The following is an 18,871-nucleotide window of genomic DNA, read 5'->3' on the forward strand; positions in this document are numbered from 1 at the left end:
GAATGTGACCTTTTGTTTTAGACATGTGAAAAGATAAATAAAAGAAAATTTGAACTTGAGTTAATTTTTAGGAAATAACAGCAATAAATCAGATTGGTCAACAATAAATTTACTAACACATTTCAGTATACAACAACAATCATCATGAGTAGGGAGGGTTACTGGCTTTTTATCTACATGATCGAAACATATTCATGCTACTTGCATGAACAAACAGGCAACTGGATTGCAAGCAAGGTGTTTTTCTTAACAAACAACAAAAATAAAATAAAAACTGGTGCTTCACAATCAAAGCTACTTTGTAATGTTCCAAAGTGCTCCACAAGAGACAGCTAACACATGAAACTGTGATAATTAAATGCTACATACTCTTGAAACAATATAGTTGACAAGCATTATGTTCCGTGTCTATTATATATATTTTTTAAAAAAACAAAAACAAAAGAAAAATGCAGCTTCAAGAGAACACATGTAAAAGCATATAACAATATTTGGTAATTTTCTATATACATGATCTATATACATAGCAGTCTTCTTGAAAGAAAAAAAAAAAGTAGTCAGTGCAAACTAAAAAGATCTCCTGCAGATGGTAGAGGGGCCAGCCCTCCTGTCACATCAGGCAGTTGAGTCAAGTCTGGGAGATTCTGAATGTGAGACTTTATCTCCTGACGTACAACATACACCTTCTGTAGTTTCTCTTTGTATTCCTGGAGAACACAAAGGAAAAATATATTGATTATTTTATTAACACATGTAAAATAATCAATGACATCTTATTATTTCAAAAAAATCCATAGTTTTATTATTAAGGCTCTCATACTCTACTTTATGAAGTGAGTGAAGGAAAAATATTTGATTTTGTTCCATAACTTTTATTAATTTTCTGCTAAATTAGTATTTTTACCAACAAAATTGTGTCTTGCAGATTGACAGTGATTCTTTATTTTCAAACTGGGTATACTCTTAAATATTTCTAGTGGTAGTTATCACCCCTTTTTTCTTCACAGAAACAGCACTTGTCCCCCGCAGTGACACTGGAACCATTTAAAAATTTCCCACCAAAGGCATTGGACTTTTTTCAGTATACACAGATAAGAAAAGTTACCAGTTATCAACTCGAATATTAGTTTCGAGACTTCAATGCTTTATTAAGGATGGTCCTACTGGAGGTGGTACGGACTGTGAAGCAGCCACTGAAGTTACAGATACCGTTAGAACATCATGGTTGACAACTATCATCCAGCTGTCTCTTGGCCACTTTTGGCCGTGGTCATTCATGTAAGCAGCCAGCTGTTCAGTCTACTGTAGACCGCCATACAATGGTGACAGCTAAGTCAGTAGACTACATGGCTGCTTTCACAGGTGACCCTACTTCTGATGGGTAGGAAATGCCTGTGACTGGGCTGGAGTAGGTCATCTACTCACCTCACATTTGATCACGGTCTTCATGTTTTCTTGTTTCCTAGAATCATTGACATAACTGGCTTTGTGTAACTGCCACGAGCTTGCCTCGGTACATGTCTGCCGACCTCCATTTCATTATCACTACAGTGTGGTTCATCTGTAAAGGAGACCACATATAGAACACTAGTGCAACCCATTCTGGAATATTGCTCGAATGTTTGAGGATCCCACCAGTTTGGATTAAAGAAAGACATTGAAGCGATTCAGATGTGGGCTGCCAGATTTGTTACCGGTAGATATGATTAACAGGAGTGTTTACAGACATGCTTCGTGAACTACAGGGGGGATACCTGGAGGAGAGCCAGCATTCTTTTCATGGAAAACTATTAAGAAAATTTAGAGAACCAGCATTTGAAGTTGACTGCAGAACGACTCTATTGCCACCAACGTACATTTCGCATAAGGACCACAAAGATAAGGTAAGAGGAATTAGGGCCTAAGCAGAGACCTATAGACAATCATTTTTTCCTTGCTCTATTTGCATCACGTATCATATGGTGGCTTGCGGAGTATGTGTAGGTGTACATGTAGTGGGAAGATGACTGCTTCAGAACTGTGCCACCTGGATTCTTCCCACCACAACTACAATCACAACAACCACCACCTTCAACTTTTGTGCACTGCAAAGGTGGGAACTCTGTTTGCAACATATCCTCTATTCTCACAATCCTCTTGGCTTCAACCCTCACTAGTCCTCATCTCAGACCTGCCTCTATCCTCTACGCCTCCTCTCCTGCTCCCACTCCCGCCTCACACATGCCTCTATGTGTCCCCCCCCCCCCCCCCCCCCCAATTTCCATAGCCCTTCCCAGTCCTAAAGCACAGCTTTCCTGATTATCTAGCAGTTCACCATCCTGTCTCTACCATGCAATTGCACACTTCCACAGGCACCACTACATAATATTCCCCTACCCCTACCCCTACCCCTACCCAGCTACCCCTCACTCTCCCCATCACATGCTGCTTTCTGAGCCCCCACTATCCACCCCAATCAAGATCACTGCTCTCCGCAATAAGACCTCAGCAGCTGGAAATGATAGTGGTAGTGAGTGAGTGAGTGAGTGTGTGTGTGAGTGAGTGTGTGTGTGTGTGTGTGTGTGTGTGTGTGTGTGTGTGTGTGTGTGTGTGTGTGTGTGTAGGGGGGAGGTTTGCACACATGGCAAAAAGAAAAAAAATTTTGCTGCTTGTCTGCATCCCATGAGTTTTATTATCAACAAATCACATTATCTAGGATACCAGTTTTCAGATGAAGCAAATAGCCAGAACACAAAACTGAAATCTTGCTGAGGGGATCACAAATTGTACTTGGTAGATCACAAATTGTACTTGGTAGAGCAGGAAAGGAGTGAATTAGGGTTGCAATTATTAGGGACAAAAGGTGTAAAGCAGAGGGAGAAATAATGTTTCGAAAGAAGTGACAGATAAGGGAAGGAGAGTATACTGTCAAGTCCACCAGCCGTGAAAGGCCAACAAACAGTATTCACATTCTCTTGCAACATGTAGAAAAATTAAGACTATCAGAAGGGAAAATTAAAGCAGATCACAAAAATTCAGACTTGCCAACTATCACCCAGCTACTATCATGCAAGTAGTAACTACTCTGACTAGAAAACACTTGAAAGCTGTCTAAGAAAGCACTGCACCAGAAGCCAACACTTAAGGCACTAATTTTCCCCAAAAGGGGCAAGAGCTGATGAAGCAGGGCTCAAACTGCTTAAAATGTTCAGCCTATAAGGGCAGAAGCATTCAGTTCCCATCAAGCTCAAGTTGGGTCTAGGAGTGCCACTGAATGTCACTAAGAAGTAGTTGAAAGGACAGCACCACAGAGAAAACTTTGTTTAATACAGGAAGACCACAATATGAAGTTGCTGCATTGGTGAACAGTGCCAACATAACCAGAGATGCAACATAGGCCGTTACTTATAAACTGCCATGCGTTGTCTTTCAATTATCAATCCCCCCTTGCTCCATCCCTTGACACATTTTGTGTACTTCTGAAGTTTTCATACTTTTTTTTTTTTCCTTTCAATGACTCAAATACTCTGTGAGTTGTTACCTTTACTTCTAAATTATGTAAGTGTTGTACCATATTCACTCAATTGTAAGAGAACTTGCGGTTTTCAAAACCTGCACGGTCACCTTACTCAACCACTGTACTAAGGTCAATGTTTTTATGTTGTGTAATAGGTTAATATAGGGGTTGCCTTAGATTTATAGATCATGCTCTATCAATTGAAACCATGTGTAGACTTATTTTGATGATTTCATGATTGGAGGGAGGACAGTGAGAGCTAGGGGAGGGAAGTGGTCAGTGGGCAGCAAACTTCAAATTGCACCGACTTTAAAATTCGACAAATAATCAACAATAGCATACATTTCCGCAGGAGATGGGAAAAGTCTTGATAGGCGCCAGTGGTGCAACAGGGTTGACTGCATTCACATTGAGGTATGATGGGAAGAAAATGGAGCATCAGCTGCTGATTCTATGCTGCCAATGAGACAACAGCAAGCAGATGAAGTGTGGAAGCAAGACAAGAAGGAATATTGACACATTCTCACATCTGTTTTAAAAAAAAAAAAAAAAAGAGAGAGAGAAACCTGCTGGCATTCAAAACAGCTTCCAGTCATCTCAGAATGGAAGAATACAGATTCTGTGGGTTTAAGAGGGAATCTCATTCCATTCTTCCTGCAAAATAGTGACAGATCAGGTATCGATGATGGAGGTGGATAGCAATCGTGCACCCTCGTCTCCAAATCAGACCAGAAATGCTCAACAATAGGTGCTAGGGTGGTCAAGGAAAATGCAATCATTCAACCTTGTGCTCACAAAACCAGTCCCAGATGATGTGAGCTGCATTAACAGAGGCCCTGTCATCTTCAAACACTGCATCAATACTGAGGAAAAAACATTGTATACCATGAGATGTATCTGGTAAGTAGAAATAGTCACATAATCTTTGGCAGTAATGAGACCTTGCGGAGTGACCATGGGCCCATGGAATACCACAAAATGGCAGCCCAAATCATCACTGAACCCCCACCATGTTTCACTCTTAGGACATAAACTCAGCCAAAAGTTATAAACTCTGTGAAACGAGACTCAGTCAACCAAATGATTTTCTTCCATTGTTCTAGTCCAGGTGTTATGGCTTCAGCACCATGTTTTCCTGTTACAAGCATTTGCGTCACTGATGAGTGGTTTTGGAATTGCAGCGTGCCCTACAATTCCCTACTTAAGGAGCTCCCTTTGTGTTTTTTTAGTGCCAACAGGGCTTGCGAGTACAACATTCAGTTCTGTAGTGACTTTTGCAGCTGTTGTCCTCTTATTTATCACAACAATCGTCTTCAACGGTCATCTATCACGATAACTCAAACACACACTGTCATACTTGTTGTGATTTAACGAGTGATATTTTACCACTTCCCTGTCAGCGGTATAAATCTTCAATACTGTGCCTCTTGAAACATCAAACACCTCAGCTCCCTTGATTACGGAAGCACCCAACATGTGAGAAGCAACAATTTGCTCACATTCTAATTCACTTAGCTTCGACATAATGAAATCACAACTACACTGAAGACTGTTCTGACCGAGACTGCCACCTGCAATGTATGACACAATATTGGAGCTGTTCACGTTCGAACACATCAGTGCTGACTACAGGCTTGGCTAGAATCTGCATTTATGTTCAAGCATCCTCAGATCCCATCATACCCACAACTTTGGAAATTCCAACATATTCAGAAGAAACAGCCAAATATTTGTGAAAATCAAGATTAAAAGTTTCATTGCTGAAACTGTCATCCCGGATAATGATACCAACATTATTATTATTATTATTATTATTACTTCTTTCCTTTCTCAGACGTTATGTCTGGTTAAAAATGGAAAGTGACACAGACCTTGATCAAGCGCGACTTCCTTTTAACTATACAATATATATTACATTACATTTAGGAACTTTCAGGTAATTGAACATGTATCAATAATTACGGATTTCTGTAATTGTATATATAAGTTTGGATGTAGCTGTATTGCATTGATGTACTGGTGGATATTGTGTGGTATGACTCCTGTAGTTGATAGTATAATTGGTATAATGTCAACTTTATCCTGATGCCACATGTCCTTGACTTCCTAAGCCAGTTGGATGTATTTTTCAATTTTTTCTCCTGTTTTCTTCTGTATATTTGTTGTATTGGGTATGGATATTTCGATTAGTTGTGTTAATTTCTTCTTTTTATTGGTGAGTATGATGTCAGGTTTGTTATGTGGTGTTGTTTTATCTGTTATAATGGTTCTGTTCCAGTATAATTTGTATTCATCATTCTTCAGTACATTTTGTGATGCATACTTGTATGTGGGAACGTGTTGTTTTATAAGTTTATGTTGTAAGGCAAGTTGTTGATGTATTATTTTTGCTACATTGTCATGTCTTCTGGGGTATTCTGTATTTGCTAGTATTGTACATCCACTTGTAATGTGATCTACCGTTTCTATTTGTTGTTTGCAAAGTCTGCATTTATCTGTTGTGGTATTGGGATCTTTAATAATATGCTTGCTATAATATCTGGTATCTATTGTTTGATCCTGTATTGCAATCATGAATCCTTCCGTCTCACTGTATATATTGCCTTTTCTTAGCCATGTGTTGGATGCGTCTTGATCGATGTGTGGTTATGTTAGATGATACGGGTGCTTGCCATGTAGTGTTTTCTTTTTCCAATTTACTTTCTTCGTATCTGTTGATGTTATGTGATCTAAAGGGTTGTAGAAGTGGTTATGAAATTGCAGTGGTGTAGCCGATGTATTTATATGAGTGATTGCTTTGTGTATTTTGCTGGTTTCTGCTCGTTCTATAAGGAATTTTGTTAAATTGTCTACCTGTCCATAATTTTTATGTTGATGAGTCCCCTTCCTCCTTCCTTTCTGCTTAATGTGAATCTTTCTGTTGCTGAATGTATGTGATGTATTCTATATTTGTGGCATTGTGAACGTGTAAGTGTATTGAGTGCTTCTAGGTCTGTGTTACTCCATTTCACTACTCCAAATGAGTAGGTCAATATTGGTATAGCATAAGTATTTATAGCTTTTGTCTTGTTTCTTGCTGTCAATTCTGTTTTCAGTATTTTTGTTAGTCTTTGTCTATATTTTTCTTTTAGTTCTTCTTTAATATTTGTATTATCTATTCCTATTTTTTGTCTGTATCCTAGATATTTATGCGTATCTGTTTTTTCATCGCTCCTATGGAGTCACTGTGGTTATTCAATATGTAATCTTCTTGTTTAGTGTGTTTTCCCTTGACTATGCTGTTTTTCTTACATTTGTCTGTTCCAAAAGCCATATTTATATCATTGCTGAATACTTCTGTTATCTTTAGTAATTGGTTGAGTTGTTGATTGGTTGCTGCCAGTAGTTTTAGATCATCCATGTATAGCAAATGTGTGATTTAGTGGGTATGTTCCAGTAATATTATATCCATAATTTGTATTATTTAGCATGTTGGATAGTGGGTTCAGAGCAAGGCAGAACCAGAAAGGACTTAATGAGTCTCCTTGGTATATTCCACGCTTAATCTGTATTGGCTGTGATGTGATATTATTAGAGTTTGTTTGGATATTAAGTGTGGTTTTCCAGTTTTTCATAACTATGTTTAGGAACTGTATCAATTTAGGATCTACTTTGTATATTTCCAGTATCTGTAGTAACCATGAGTGGGGTACACTATCAAAAGCTTTTTGATAATCAATGTATGCGTAGTGTAGTGACCTTTGTTTAGTTTTAGCTTGATATGTCACCTCTGTATCTATTATCAGTTGCTCTTTACATCCTCGTGCTCCTTTGCAGCAGCTTTTTTGTTCTTCATTTATAATTTTGTTCTGTGTTGTATGTGTCATTAATTTCTGTGTAATGACTGAGGTTAATATTTTGTATATTGTTGGTAGGCATGTTATGGGGCGATATTTAGCTGGGTTTGCTGTGTCTGCTTGATCTTTAGGTTTCAGATAGGTTATTCCCTGTGTAAGTGTATCAGGGAATGTGTATGGGTCTGCAATGTAACTGTTAAATAATTTAGTTAGATGTGAATGTGTTGAGGTGAACTTCTTTAGCCAGAAATTTGCTATTTTATCATTTCCAGGGGCTTTCCAATTGTGCGTAGAATTAATTGCTCGGGTGACTTCATTTTGTAAAATTATCACTTCAGGCATTTGTGGTATCATCTTGTATGAGTCTGTTTCTGCTTGTATCCACCGTGCATGCCTGTTATGTTGTACCAGGTTTGACCATATGTTGCTCCAGAAGTGTTCCATGTCTGTTATGTTTGGTGGATTGCCTATTTTATGGTGTGTGTTATCTATTGTCTGGTAAAATTTCTTTTGGTTTGTGTTGAATGTTTGGCTTTGTTTCCTTCTATTTTCACTTTTTTTGTATCTTCTAAGTCGTTTGGCCAATGCTTGTAATTTCTGCTTCTTTTCATCTAATTGCTCTATTGCTTCTTGTTGTGAGATTTTACCTAACCTTTTTCGTTTTTTGTCTGATATTTCATTTCTTATAAATTGTGTTAGCTGTCCGATGTCTTTTCTCAGTTTTTCTATTCTGATCTGTAGCCTGTGTTGCCATGCTGGTTTTGTGGGTTTCTTCTGTGTGTTGGTTGGTTCTGATCTCTGCCTAGTGTGTATATTTAGTGTAGTGAGTGCTCCTACATAAACCAGTAGTTGTAACTCTTCCATTGTTGTATTTTCATTTATTTTGTTGTGTATGATTGTGTTGATAGTTGTTATTGTTGTTTCGACTTGTGGGTTATTTGGTGGTCTATGCAAGAATGGTCTAATGTCTGTATTTGTGTCTTTGTATTCTATATATGTCAGCTGAAATTTCTCTTCTATATCTAACATGTGTGTCACTTCGTGTTCTATTTGTGCTTGTTCTGGTGGCTGTCTTAAGATGTCGTTTTCCTCTGATTGTTTAATTGATGTGTGTTGTTCTTTGTTTGTTTGCTCTGGGATGTTTGAGTCCATTACTGTATTTTCTTCTTCTTCTGATTGCACATTATTTTGTTCTAGTATTTGTTGTACTTGTTGTTTGATGTTTTCTAATTCTGACTGGGGTATCCTGTTATTTTTGATTATTACACGGATCTGATCAGCTAGTCGTTGTTCTGTTAAAAATTTTAATTCTGGGTATCTGATAATAAATGTTGTGTATACTTGTGATCTGTATCCAGTTGTGTTGGTTCCTAGGTTTGTTGCTTGGTAATAAAGAACATGAGGTGTCGATTAACTTCATCTGACCATCTCATCCTCTGTCTTTGTTTTCCTTCTAGGGTGGTTGCAGGAAGCATATCCTGCAAAACACCTGTATTTGGATTTAAATCATTTTCCAGTTGGCTAGCAGTGTCGTTACCATTGTGGGCGGGCATAGGGTTCAAGCGTCGTCCCCGACCATGACGGCGCTTGTCCGAGGCTTCTTTAGTTCTGTCCTGAACCAAGTAATCACATTAAAAGGGGGGTTAGCCCTATTAGTGGTTTGTTCTTTTCGTCGCCTTTTACGACTGGCAGAACATACCAGAGGCCTATTCTTTTTATTATTATTATTACTAGTATTATTATTATTATTATTATCATTATTATAAAAAACAGTTGCCATAGGCGACTGGGTTACATAGTAAACGGAAAAGGAAGTAAAGTTAAAAGTTTATGTAAGTAATTTCATTTTGTTTATTTTGTATTTTCCATGTATTATCAAAATTTAGGCTATCAATACATGACATGTAAGTGTTAAATACATATAATATTTAGGCAGATATTTTATATCAATGAAACAGTTTATAGCTTTGATTGGTCACAATATGTTAAAAACAGAATTTTCACAAGGTGCCTTTCCTGAAGCCACCACTAATGCAGTACACATTTAACTGCTACAATCTGCATATCAGATTCACATAGCCCGTCCAGCCATAATACAACACTCTGTGTGGGGGGGGATATGGCAAAAAGAGGACAGAAAAGAGAAGGAATGAAATAGGGTTGTGCTTTTAGAAGAAAAGGCCATGTGAGGGTTACAAAGAAAAGGAGTGGGAGGTACAGGAGATCTGTGAGAAGAAGAGGGTTATTTATTACACTGTTCCTTACCTCTAACCTCTGTTCAGCTTGTGCATAGAGTTCTCTCTGAGCCTGAATAAAATCTCTCAACATTGAGGAAACTTTCTTCCGGTCTTCCATTTCAGCTGCAAGGCGACTGTTATATTCTAGTAGTAACTGTACAGCTTCATTGACTTGTACTGCTAGTTTCTCCGCTGTTGCTTTATCTGTTGAAAAAAAAGGGAAAAAACTATTACAAAATCAATAACATTATGTTAAAAGCACATCATAGTGAACCAGCTATCAATCACAGAACAGAAATCAGCAGTTGTAGCACTTTGTCCATACTCATTTGTGTATTTTATGAGTGTTACTTCTGTAGGATAGATTTTAGTACTGCATAGCAGAATCTGTCCAACTTATAAAGGAACTGCTCAGCACACCACTTTTTTTTGTGAAGTATGGTACAACAAAATAAAACAAATACTGAAGTAATTACTTTCCTAATACACCATTAGGATAATACTTATTGTTTCCTGTTATCATTCAAAGGGACACAACTGGTAAAGATGCTTTTGGTAATGAAATGTTGAATGTATCTGTAGCTCTTTGGAAGAAACTTTGGATTATATCAATACTGTATGCATATCTTTGTTTGTGAACCTTTGGTATATTACTGTAATTGTACACCAAGTAGTTAGAGGCATTCATTAAGTGTACAGTTATAAAGCAACATGTAAACATGTGGTACTGGACTGAAATTTCATTTTGTAAATGATTTTATTAAATAGTGGAAAAGTATTTTGGCTGGTGTGCAGTGAAAGATTTAACAATCATTAAAAAGTTGAAGTGGAGACAACATCCTGGTTCACGGTATCATTTCACAGTACATATATCCAAGCAGCAACCTAATGCTTTTGCAGCAAGCAGAATCGAACAGCCAATCAAAAATTTCTACATGAACAGGCACAATGTTGAGCAATTATCATCATTGACCTCCACTTGCTCTATAGTCATCACACAAATGGAGCATTACTTATATATATGCCTGATTTTGTTGGCTCCATGATTACTGAAGCCCACAGAGCAAGGAAAGGTGCCTCACTGCTTTAGACTATAAGATCAGACAACTACACAAATTTATAATTTTTTTGTGAGCATCCAGGAGGTTTCTCATTATTAGGGACGCCAACATCTGGTTGAAGACTGAGCCCATTAGAATAATAGCAGCTGGGTCTGGCTGATAGTCCAGTGGACACTCAGTATGGTAACTTGGGGATCAGATGGTCTCATCTGATATGTGGAGGAGTCTCTCCCAGCGGCTATTGAATCCTCATGGTACAGCTGGCTGCAAATCATGGCTCATGTCGGCACCTACAATGTCTGATGCCTCGGAGACCACCTTTAATTCCTTTCAGCAACTTATTGAAGTGGTGATAGCATCACTCGCATGGTGTGAACACAGCTTATGATTTGTAGTATCATTCCCAGAATTGTGACTTCCTTGTCTGGAGCCTACAGGAAGGCTGAAACCAGTGGCTACAATCACTGGTGCAGATTTCTTGATCTGTGCTATCCCCCACAATACGTCAGGCATGTACTACACTTTGGAAGCAACTGCTCAAGTAGCAGAAAGTGTGTGGTATGTTCACAAAAGATTTTTAGGTTAGAGAATTCTGCATGCTGAATGACATGATACTGGTATACCACAGAGTTACGAGTTGGTGACCTGCAGTTGCTGGGCTGGGAACACCCATCAATCCAGGCCACAGAAGAAAAAACTTTAACCTAATAATTAACTTCAAGAAGTATTTAGTATAAGTTCCAACAATTACTCTTGCTCATTAATGGAAGGAATATGCAGATGATACTTTAAACAGAAAGTTGGATAAAACTAAAAGGCTGCCAGGCAAGCTATGGAGAGGTGAATGGTGGAAATAACTAGACACACAGGAAAACAAACAAATGAATCAGAGAGCATATTGGAATGACAGATATAATTGTGAGTCATAAAAGTGACACGAAGGAGGGTGGGGGCATATAACCAGATGAACAGATGGGAGATAGATCAAAAAATGTTAAAAGACATAAAATAACATCACAATGGAAAGTGTGCATATGAAATAAGAAACAAGCAGTCACAACAAAGATATTGCCGAAGAATCTATAGAGACATCAGAAGCAAACCTTTACCCAGCAGTGGATGTTGAAGGGTGGTGGTGGTGGTGGTGGTGGTGGTATAAAGGTGTTATTGCTTTGAGCTCCCCTACATTAACAAAACCCACTTCTTTTCAGGTATTCTTCTTCATGTAGATTTCTATTCTCTCCTCCAACAGGAAATTACAAACTGTGAAGAATAATCTTTAAATCCATCCATTAACACAGTGAAGGGATTCTTTGGTTGGCCTCCATAATTACAACATTATGGCTTACTGTTAACTGCATCCTATTTCAACACAGCTGCAATGTAACAGTTGAATATGCAAGCAACTATTACTATAGCACAACATAAGATTAACTTCAACTGGTGGAACTTTAATGGTAAGTAGAGCATGGGAGAGGAGGAAACAAGGATGGGAGGGACGGAGAAACAGACATATAATACTGTCATTATGCAAATAATTAAAAGTGTGGAATCTGCTGCTTTTCTTTATTTCATCAGGGCACATCAGCAACAGAAATAAATCACTGACCTAGTATTTACTAGTCATCCTAGTAATCACATACCTTCTAATTTATTCAAAAGCGAAACTTCAGAAACTTCTGGTGGCAGACTAGCTATTCTCTCCCTTACAGCTGCATCGCTTGAAGCAGAGTTCTCTAGTTCCTGTAAAATTAATAATAAAAATATCACTATTTGGAGGACATTGTGCATATACTGATGACACACTACGAATATATCATGACAGACTTGTAAACCTCCTCAGCACGACACACCAGCAACACGACAGACACCACGGGTGTGTGAAGACAAATTTTGTGTGCATGCTATACAGGCCCATATATTTCTAGCCGCCTGTCTGCTGTCATTCATCCATCACAAATTTGTCCACCCTCTGCACCTAAATCTAGTACAAATACTAAAATACTAATTCTTATTGCACCACAACTTTGTGTGCGTGTGTGTGTGTGTGTGTGTGTGTGTGTGTGTGTGTGTGTGTCTGCGCACGAGAGTGAGGGAGGGAGGGAGGGAGGGAGGGAGGGAGGGAGGGAGGGAGAGAGAGAGAGAGAGAGAGAGAGAGAGAGAGGGAGGCAGAGTGAGTGAGAGAGAGAAGCGAGTTGTTATATCCTTATCCACTGTTAGTGAGACTATCTGAGAACGATAATCTAGCAAAACACGAATTAAAAAAAGACAAAAGTAATTATCTGAGAATGGTTTAGCTCGAAATATAAACTGTTAGAATCACATATAAATAATTAAGGATATGGTAAAAATGATTTCCCATATTTTCATTATCAGTAGTAGTTCTGCCTTGCGTCAAGTCCAGGCAAGTTACTTTGGCACCTCTCCTTGTACTGCACTTTCTTCTTTAGTTGCATGTAGTTATAACTTTCTTCCCTGACTGTCCATTAGTTGGTACCTCATCCTCTCCCTCTCTTTCTTTTTACCATTCCTTCAGTTCCCCGCTAGAGAAAGCACTGGTGCATCAGGATATAGCCCCACCAATTATTCTCTCTTTTCTTGAATGTGGCAATGGCCTTGCCGCAGTGGATACTCCAGTTCCTGTCAGATCACTGTAGTTGAGCACTGTCAGATGTGGCCGGCACTTGGATGGGCGACCATCCGGGCCGTCATGCACTGGTGCCATTTTTCGGGGTGCACTCAGCCTCGTGATGCCAATTGAAGTGCCACTCAACTGAATACTAGTGGCTCCAGTCAAAGAAAACCATCATAACGACTGGGAGAGCGGTGTGCTGACCACATGCCCCTCCTATCCGCATCCTCAGCAGAGGATGACACAGCAATCGGATGATCTCGATGGGCCACCAGTGGCCTGAAGACGGAGTGCTTTCCCTTAGTGTGTCTTAAGTCTTAAGAGGTTTCCATTCTCTCCACCACTTCTTAACACCTCCTTATCCCTCACACTGTCTTTCCAACTTACACTCTCTTCCAATGAATCCAGCCTTCTTTGCTCATCTTCTCGCAACGTCAAGGTATCTGCACTATATAAACTAAGCTCTGTGTATACGATTAGGCCAGTCTTTTCCTTGGGCTTTTATTCAACAGTGTTTATAACAATTTCCTCACTTTTGCAACCTACTCTAATTGTTAGCCACCTGTTTTCCTCTCTCCTTTTCCTCCCAATATCTAACTGCTGGAATTTTTTTATTTATTTTCAATCTGTATTCACAACTGCTTTTTAGACCTTCCATCATTTTATATGCACTTTATTGGATTCCATAAACACAACCATGTCATCAGTAAAACATATACAAACCACTCTTTTACCTCCTACACACTCTCCCCTCATTGGTCATGCACTCTCCTATGATCTCTTCCAGGTAAATGTCGAACAGCATAGATGCAAGGCAACATCTTAGTGTGACTTTTTCCTATTCTTAATCCCTCAATCAGTTCTTCACCGACCAACTCTAGCTTTTTGCTTAAGATATAACTCTTTAAATAATTTTCTTCCTCTGCAGTCAATGCCGTGTTTCCTTAGTATATGCATGAATGTATCCCACCTCACCCTATCAATAACTTTTTCCAAACCATTGCATAAATCTTCCTCAATAGCATTCTGATTACATCACTCACACATGCACAAGTAGTAAAATTATAATATCCACTGTCTACCTCTCCACCTTACTTTGGTTGCACCAAGTACATCCAGTTTTATTTTGTCCCTCTCATGTATATAATTTTCTACTTTGTCTTTGTGCAGAAGTGTCCAAACATTCCATATTCCAACCTTTATGGTTTTCCCTTACATCAATTTACTCCATGGCAGGGGAATGTGAAGCAGGTCCTTCACCAGATTACTCAGCGGCTGCACAAGGAGACGAAAGGAGCTTAGAGGTTAGAGCATATAAGGAGATATAAGAGGGAGAGGGTAGGTGGAGGGGAGGAAAGGAAAGGAGAGGAAGGCAGTGGTGAAGAGACAGATGGAGGGGGGTGAGTAAAGGAAAGCGGTGGAAAAAAGGAAGGGGGAAGGGTGGAATCTTTTACTGTCCCTCTGCCCACCCCCTCTCCTTGACTCTCCATGTCTCCAAAATGTAAAAACAGTTAGTAGAGAAAAACAGTTAGTAGAGAAAAACATGAAAGTCGTGAGGAGCAAGAGGAACTGTTAGGAAACAGAAACATTATTAATATGTTCTATACAATATGGCACAAGGGGAAATTTTGAAAGCAGTGTTAGCAGGCCTTCTATGATAGCAGGAGAGAGGGAAATACATCAAACTGTGCAGCAGGTAGGGACAGATGGTTACCACGGAGCACTGGAGTGGTGCCGAGCACATTGTTGCTGTACGAGCCTTTAACCGACACAGTGACAGTTTGGCTGCTGCACGACAAGAGTTTCACCTCCACTATCACAATCTCCCTCTTTGTCAAAATCCATCATTACTGCAATCACAATGTGAAATTGGAATTTTGAAAAGACTTGTTTGGTTTTGAAGAAAACCCCGAGTGGAGTTGTATGTACCCTTGAAACTGCCAGAGTTGCCACAAAAGGTGACATTGTCATTCAGTATGAAAAATTGCCTTGTCACTGGAGACATTAGAGCATTAAAAGAATACTGCTTCAGTTTCAATTTCATCTGAACAAACTTCAGATTGTGTAACAGCTCTACCCTAATGACTGTGTTCAGTGCCATTAAATTTGCTAATGTCAGTAAAGTTGCAGACTTGATTCAATATTTTTAGGTCCAATGAAGTCCTTTTTTATTTCAGTGATTTCATGAAAAAGCCAAACTGAACTCAAGGAAACACCACCCAGCTTCATCAATGTTCATTAAAAAGCAACAAAGTTACCATACTGCATGCAGTGAACTGTCAAGGGTTTCAGACCCTTCCTTTTTGACAATGGATGTGGTGTGCCGTCACTGTGGTGTCTAAATGTATTTCAGCATGTTAGAAACATTTGTGGCACCAGGACTCCATACAATTCCAAATCTTGATTTTCAGCACACCTGTTTTCAACAAACTGGAACCACTTCACATGCTACTGCTCTATGGCAGTAATGAAGAGTATGTAAGAGTATGTTTGGGCATCATGTAATTTCCAGGAAGGCTAACTATATATGGCTCTTGAGCTTTCAGCCTGTGACTTTTTTTATGGGGGGGTCATCTGAAGAGTGCCATGTACCAAGAATGCCAGCTGTACACAGATTGAAAAAGAAATAATCGTTCTAACAAGTGACAAATTGCACTGCACTCAAGAAAATCTACAGCAACTGCTGTTTATCAGTCATAGGCTAGCTACGTATGCTGCCAGTATGGTGTTGTCACTCCGCAGGTTTTGCCTAGCCATGCCCTCCAATGAATTAGTTTCTGCAGCTGGTAGGAATACATTCCGAATGAAATGTTGATGATTATTCTTTCCCATTTTCCCAGATTTAGAGATGCTGATTACAAGATTTTTGCAACTAAAAAGTTCATTTTTCATTTTTCGTCCTCATTTGCCTTGCGGTTCTTGAAGACAGATATACAGCTGCAGAAACAACAAACCACTCATACTTATCACTGGCATTATCAGAAATGAATGTGTCATTGCACACATTGATTGGGCAACCGACTCAGTCTTTTTTTCATAAAGTGCAGTGTGCACACAGCTCTTTCAGAAACCTGACTGATCAGCATTATAAACAGCAGTTGCAGGGATAACAGCAATTTTCGTCTTTATGTCAGCTATGAATTTCACTATTGCATTGTCTATCACTGGCAGCTGCTCTACACATTTACTTGGTACTTTTGTGACTTCCTATTCTATACAATTTCTTGAAACTGTGTAGCCAGGTCGACGAAGTGCGTAAATTAGCAATGTTCGTGTCAGATGCAATTTGGAGGGCCCAGTCTTGGAGATCTCCATCGGTAACAGTGCACAGCCTCTCACGAGCAGTTCCAAATCTTTCGAACAGCTTTTCATTCAGATGGTTTCGGATTTCCATTTGGTACATATTTCTTACTTCATGCTATTCATTCTTCCATTTGCACAGTCCACGCTCCGATTTTACGAAACAATAACACCTTTGCACACTGCGTAACTTCAAGCATTCTTTTCCCTCCTTCATTTAACCAATATTTCACAGCCTTTTCTTTGTCGCTGAAAGCTGTTGCAGTACTTTTTTTTTTTTAGGCTTCGAAGGTATTCTTCTTCAGAACTGTTACTGGTACAACTGACATCGTCCGAACCACAATTCATGGAATCAACACAGTTATTTCCTATTTCTTCTAACATAGCCACAATTTCAAACGAAATGTCGATATCACTTTAATGAATGTCAAGGAAATCTACTAACAAATGACACATATGTATGTCTTCAGGAGAAGTAGGCGATTTCAGCTGCAAACCACGTACTTCATATTTCATCATTGCTAAATTGAGAACATTAATTGGATTTCACATTACTGTGAAACTGGAAGGAAAAAAGGTACTACTTGCAGGCATGCCTTAAGAAAGCACAATAAATATTAATTCAGCTTTATCTGTACTGTCAATACTTACCAATACTACAAAAAGTAACTGATAATTTGTAACAGATGTTAATTGAATGGCTAATTCGAGAGAATAGTAACTGTGTACCGTAGTGCAAGAGAAACCATCAACAAACAGTAACCTGAAATGTCCTTTACAAATTATGATCGGGTTGTGTCGTGTTTCCTGTTTACAAATATACCACCGACCTCCATTGTGTGTGTGTGTGTGTGTGTGTGTGTGTGTGTGTGTGTCTCTAGTTGTGCAAGTGCAGTTGCTACAGCGCCAGTAGGGATGTACATTTTTACCACTACCCGGCACGCTACGAATTTGGCAATTTTCAGCTATTTTTTTAAATACTCGCAGTGCCTCTTAGCAGCTAAAATGTGGACAGTGCATTTCTTTTGTTGTCTTGTTCCTGTGTAAAAAATTTCAGAGTAAGCTTCAACATGTCTTATTGGACCATTCCCTTGTTAGATTTGTAAAGACCTGTGCATCAAGTATCAATTTTACATGACTGCAAGAGCTATATTCAATAGCTGTCAATAACTAACACTCTTCTGCATTCACTAAAGGAAGGAGTAAGTTCCACCCGATCTACAATGAATGAAAATTATTATTGTAGGAGAAAATGACAGCTTTTTGTAGAGCAATGGGAACAATGTTGGACTTACTGTATGATAAAGTCCAATTTCTAGGTTATTTATTTACAAAAGAAATTACATTTCACAAATTCAAAAAAGTAACATAATTATTTAAGCATATAAACTGAATAGTTTCATTCATATTAATATTAAAAATGCAAAAGTGAGTGCAGCCACGAGTAACAGCTAATATGTGAGTAGTTAACCTCTCATGCTTTTGTTTTATACCTAAATGAAATTTGCGTCCTTACCATGAGAGCTTTTATAAGCTCCTCCGGTTCCGGAGGATCTCCAGATGGTGTATGTGGTGATAGGGTAACGTGTAACTCTTTAGTCCCATCTACTTCAACTTCTGTTTCTGACTTTTTATGCTCCCTAGGTACAACTTTTACTTTTATTGTTTTCTCCTTCTTAGTTGGCTTTTCCACTTCAGGCACAAAACTTGGTGTTAACTTCACTTTCTTCTTTGGTGGAGTTGGCTCTCTGTCCGGTGGTTCTAAGAACAGTGACAACACCAATAAAAATACAGTAAAATATTTTAACAACACATATTTCTTACAATAACTTTCAAAAAATCTTTAGTACTTTGAAGCTAGTTAATTTTTCTGACACCTATTTGAATCTAAACAATTCCAATTTTAGCTGGAAATTATATCATTACAATCACAACACACATAAACTTAAGCAGCCCTGCAACTAAAACAAAACAATATTTTATTCTGAAGAAATCTCACAATTGCCCAATGGTATCTCTGCTGCCTAATCAACATAAGTTGAAGACCTCAAACATTTTTGCAGCTTCTACCAATCAAATAATTTTGCAAAGTGCAGTAACAGTATTGATTTCTGTATATAATTTGGTTGCACAGAGTTATAAATGTTTTGTATGAAAATGAAGAATGAACCATCTTAGGAACCACCTCAGCATAATTTTAATTTATACAATTTAGACTGGACCATGTACAGCTACTGCAAGCACTGTGGTTGTGTAAGCACAAAGCTGTGCAACTGTTTTATGGGCTGTAGTAGCACAGTACAAGTATG

General features: G+C 38.6%; 1 protein-coding gene across 2 annotated transcripts in view; it reads right to left on the bottom strand.

Annotated features, from left to right (window-relative positions):
• Positions 1-538: 538 nt before the first annotated feature.
• Positions 539-18,871, bottom strand: part of LOC126253688 (regulation of nuclear pre-mRNA domain-containing protein 1B) — a 66,371-nt gene continuing 48,038 nt past the window's right edge. Inside the window, exons 3-7 of one of the 2 annotated variants that reach the window (XM_049955215.1) lie at positions 18,079-18,323; positions 12,274-12,373; positions 9,598-9,773; positions 1,426-1,561; positions 539-707 (exon numbers count right to left, since the gene is read on the bottom strand). In XM_049955215.1, the coding sequence (XP_049811172.1) occupies positions 1,469-1,561; positions 9,598-9,773; positions 12,274-12,373; positions 18,079-18,323 (614 nt within the window). In that variant the 3' untranslated portion in view covers positions 539-707; positions 1,426-1,468. The remainder of the gene's footprint in view (positions 708-1,425; positions 1,562-9,597; positions 9,774-12,273; positions 12,374-18,078; positions 18,324-18,871) is intronic. The other variant, XM_049955214.1, reaches the window with a different exon arrangement.

Source organism: Schistocerca nitens, chromosome 4 (assembly GCF_023898315.1).
Source record: "Schistocerca nitens isolate TAMUIC-IGC-003100 chromosome 4, iqSchNite1.1, whole genome shotgun sequence".
NCBI lineage: Eukaryota > Metazoa > Arthropoda > Insecta > Orthoptera > Acrididae > Schistocerca > Schistocerca nitens.